General features: G+C 37.7%; 1 protein-coding gene across 1 annotated transcript in view; it reads left to right on the forward strand.

Moving 5' to 3' along the window:
- Nucleotides 1–2,941, forward strand: part of LOC106875361 (uncharacterized) — a 142,593-nt gene that overhangs the window by 120,907 nt on the left and 18,745 nt on the right. Inside the window, exons 42-43 of the mRNA XM_052966732.1 lie at nucleotides 1,019–1,297; nucleotides 2,279–2,453. Coding sequence (XP_052822692.1) covers nucleotides 1,019–1,297; nucleotides 2,279–2,453 — 454 coding nt within the window. The remainder of the gene's footprint in view (nucleotides 1–1,018; nucleotides 1,298–2,278; nucleotides 2,454–2,941) is intronic.

The following is a 2,941-nucleotide window of genomic DNA, read 5'->3' on the forward strand; positions in this document are numbered from 1 at the left end:
GTTAGTTCACTTTCATGAGCTACTTGACGTGTTGATTTGTGTGGGCCGTGATTAAACATTTCCTGCACTATTGCCACGTTCTCCGCTGATCGGGATGTGGTTGGACGGCTACCTCTTCTTGCATCATTCACAGAGCTCGTGGTCATCAGCTTTGCATGATAACATTTTATCGTCTCCGGACGTAGTGCTGCATGTTACCTTTCCATGCACGCCACCGTCTCTGAACCAAAACAATGGAATTCCACACTTCATAGCGTGCTGCTATCTTAGCTCGCTGCATCAAAGTCAAGCGACCGGCCATCTGGAAAATAAGAAATAAGAAATATGACAATAAGAAAATAAGAAATTCCCATTAGTCTGTTTAAGAAACGTTTTCGTCGTGACTTCAGTGATACTAAAAATTCTATAAGTAATCTCTAATCCTAGAGTACTTTCCACCCACCCTGTAGTCTAGCCAAAGAAATGTAATAATAGCTTTCTTGGAAACAGGTAAGAGTTAGCAACAAGAAACGTGTCCTTCCACAGAGAAAATCTGTTTTAACGAATTCCGACTGATCGCATATCCATCGCTGTACATATTCTATTTCACTACTTTAACTCATGTGTTTATGTCAATTTATCTCACCCCAAAAATGTGCAATTACCTCCCCTGTCCCGAATAATAACAATGACCAGTTACCTGCCCTTATATTTTTTGCATATGCTGATACGTTTACAAACTCGTACAAGAACATGTGCTAAAATCTTCTTAAGAAAATACAGAATTGTAATAATTCCAATATCATGATTAGCGAAAGTGAAACCGGTCGACTATCACAACAGTTATTTAAAATATATTAAAACTATGCAAACTGTGTGCATTTTCCTATTTATTTTTGCATTACAACTCACTACGCGAAAATAATCGCCTTTTTAAAATTCTTTTCTTACTATATGTATGTGTGTATGCATATGTGTATGTATATATATATATATATATATATATATATATACATACATACATACATACATACATACATACATACATACATACATACATATATGCACATACGCACACATATATAATACGACTTTGTACTTTTATATAGACAAGGAGTGTGGACCGAACCAAATATGGAAGACTTGTGGAAAATTAACAGATGTTAAAACTTGCTTTGAACAGAATGCGAACCAATTAAACAATTCAAAAGAACAATGTTCTGAAGGATGCTTCTGCAAAGAAGGATTTATCCGACAAGAAAATGAATGTATACTTCCGAGCGACTGCGGTTGCGTTTACAACGATGTATATTATGCGGTATGACCAACATGATTTTTATACTCTGTTTAATGAAATGTGAATAACGTGTATTGGTTTTATGTGACTGTGTAGTTAAGACGTGTCATGAAGATGTCTTTTAGATGTTGTTGTTTTTGTTGTTGAGTTTTACTTTTTTATTCGCTATGTGGTTGTGCTGAGTTACTAGCTGCGCAACTGAACAACACCTCGTGAACAATTAATAGAAGTTTTATTTACTGCACATAGTATTTTTCATGTTGGTCTATGAATGATGAATACAAGCAATAATTTATACAGATGGGAAAAAAATAAACTCTGCAGTTATGACAAAATAGCTGGTTAGTGTAGCTCCGTGACTACACTGTCACGATTGGAGAAATATATTAAATTCAAGACAGCAAATCTGTAGCTGCCAACTTCTCGGTTAAATAAGTAGTTGTTAAACAACTATTAGCATCCCGTTTTTGCTCCAGCTAAAAAAAGAAAATGAAAATAAGAATGTTGTTTTCGTAACGGTGGCCTCCAACATTCTGAAGTTTTAGCGCCAAAAATTCATCTAAGCCACGTTAGAAAGTTCTAGAAGACTGTATCACGTGATGGCTCAACGCTGATTGGTCAGTAACTTAGCTGATCAATGATTATGGTTAAGCCATGACTCTTACTCGGCAATTCATCGATTCGGTTTCGAATCTGCTACAGACGCTTGCTTCCCAATCATGTGGATTCGGGTTCGGTTACACTGCGTGGCACTAGGATAAGTGTCTTCTACTATAGGCCCTGGACCGGCCGAAAGCCTTGTGAGTGGATTTGCAGGACAGAAACTGAAAGAAGCCCATCGTGTGTGTGTGTGTGTGTGTGTGTGCGTGTGCGCGCGTGTTCAATCGTTCATTTCACGTTCCTTTTTCCGTGTTAGTATGAATTAGTGGACTATAAATAACTTGCAGAGTTTTCGTTTCCTTTGATAAATTTATTGATTCTGAAAACGTCGTTATTTTTCAGATAGGTGATCAAATTGTAATAAACGATTGTTCAGAGAAGGCGTTCTGTGAACAGAATGGCACAATCAAATTCTCTAATCATGCTTGCCATGAAGACGCGACCTGTAAAATAAAAGACGGTGTATTCGACTGCTTCTGCAACAATGGATTCTTCGGTAATGGTACCCAATGCTACGGTAAGTATGAGATAAAGAAGTAGTAAAAATATGGGAGAGGCGTGCATTCTAACAGCACGTCATTGCATCCACCATTTGTTGGTCGATGATACTTTTACACCACTCAGGCGATAATCCTCCAGCCTATGGGTCTGTTTGGGTAGTCGTTGCCGGTGTGGTTTTTACCTGGTCGAAGTGCAAATCCTACCGCAACATCATTTCGATCCCTTTTATGACACGTGAAGGAAACGTTGGGGTTCTTCTTTCATATGCCTATCCCTACACAGCACAAGATCAAGAAGCATCAAAGTTGAACTAACGCAGCGTGGTTTTATTTGAAAGTTCAAGCCAATATAATATGATGGAGGACGTGAGTAGTGTCTTCAGGTTTTATCTGAAACATTGCGAAGATGCATGGCCCCGTGGTTAGGGATTTGCACTCGTGGTCATAATTTATTTTTTAATTCAAATATTAAGAGCTTTCATTCTTAAAGCAAACTAATATATAT

Source organism: Octopus bimaculoides, chromosome 3, assembly GCF_001194135.2.
Source record: "Octopus bimaculoides isolate UCB-OBI-ISO-001 chromosome 3, ASM119413v2, whole genome shotgun sequence".
Lineage (NCBI taxonomy): Eukaryota > Metazoa > Mollusca > Cephalopoda > Octopoda > Octopodidae > Octopus > Octopus bimaculoides.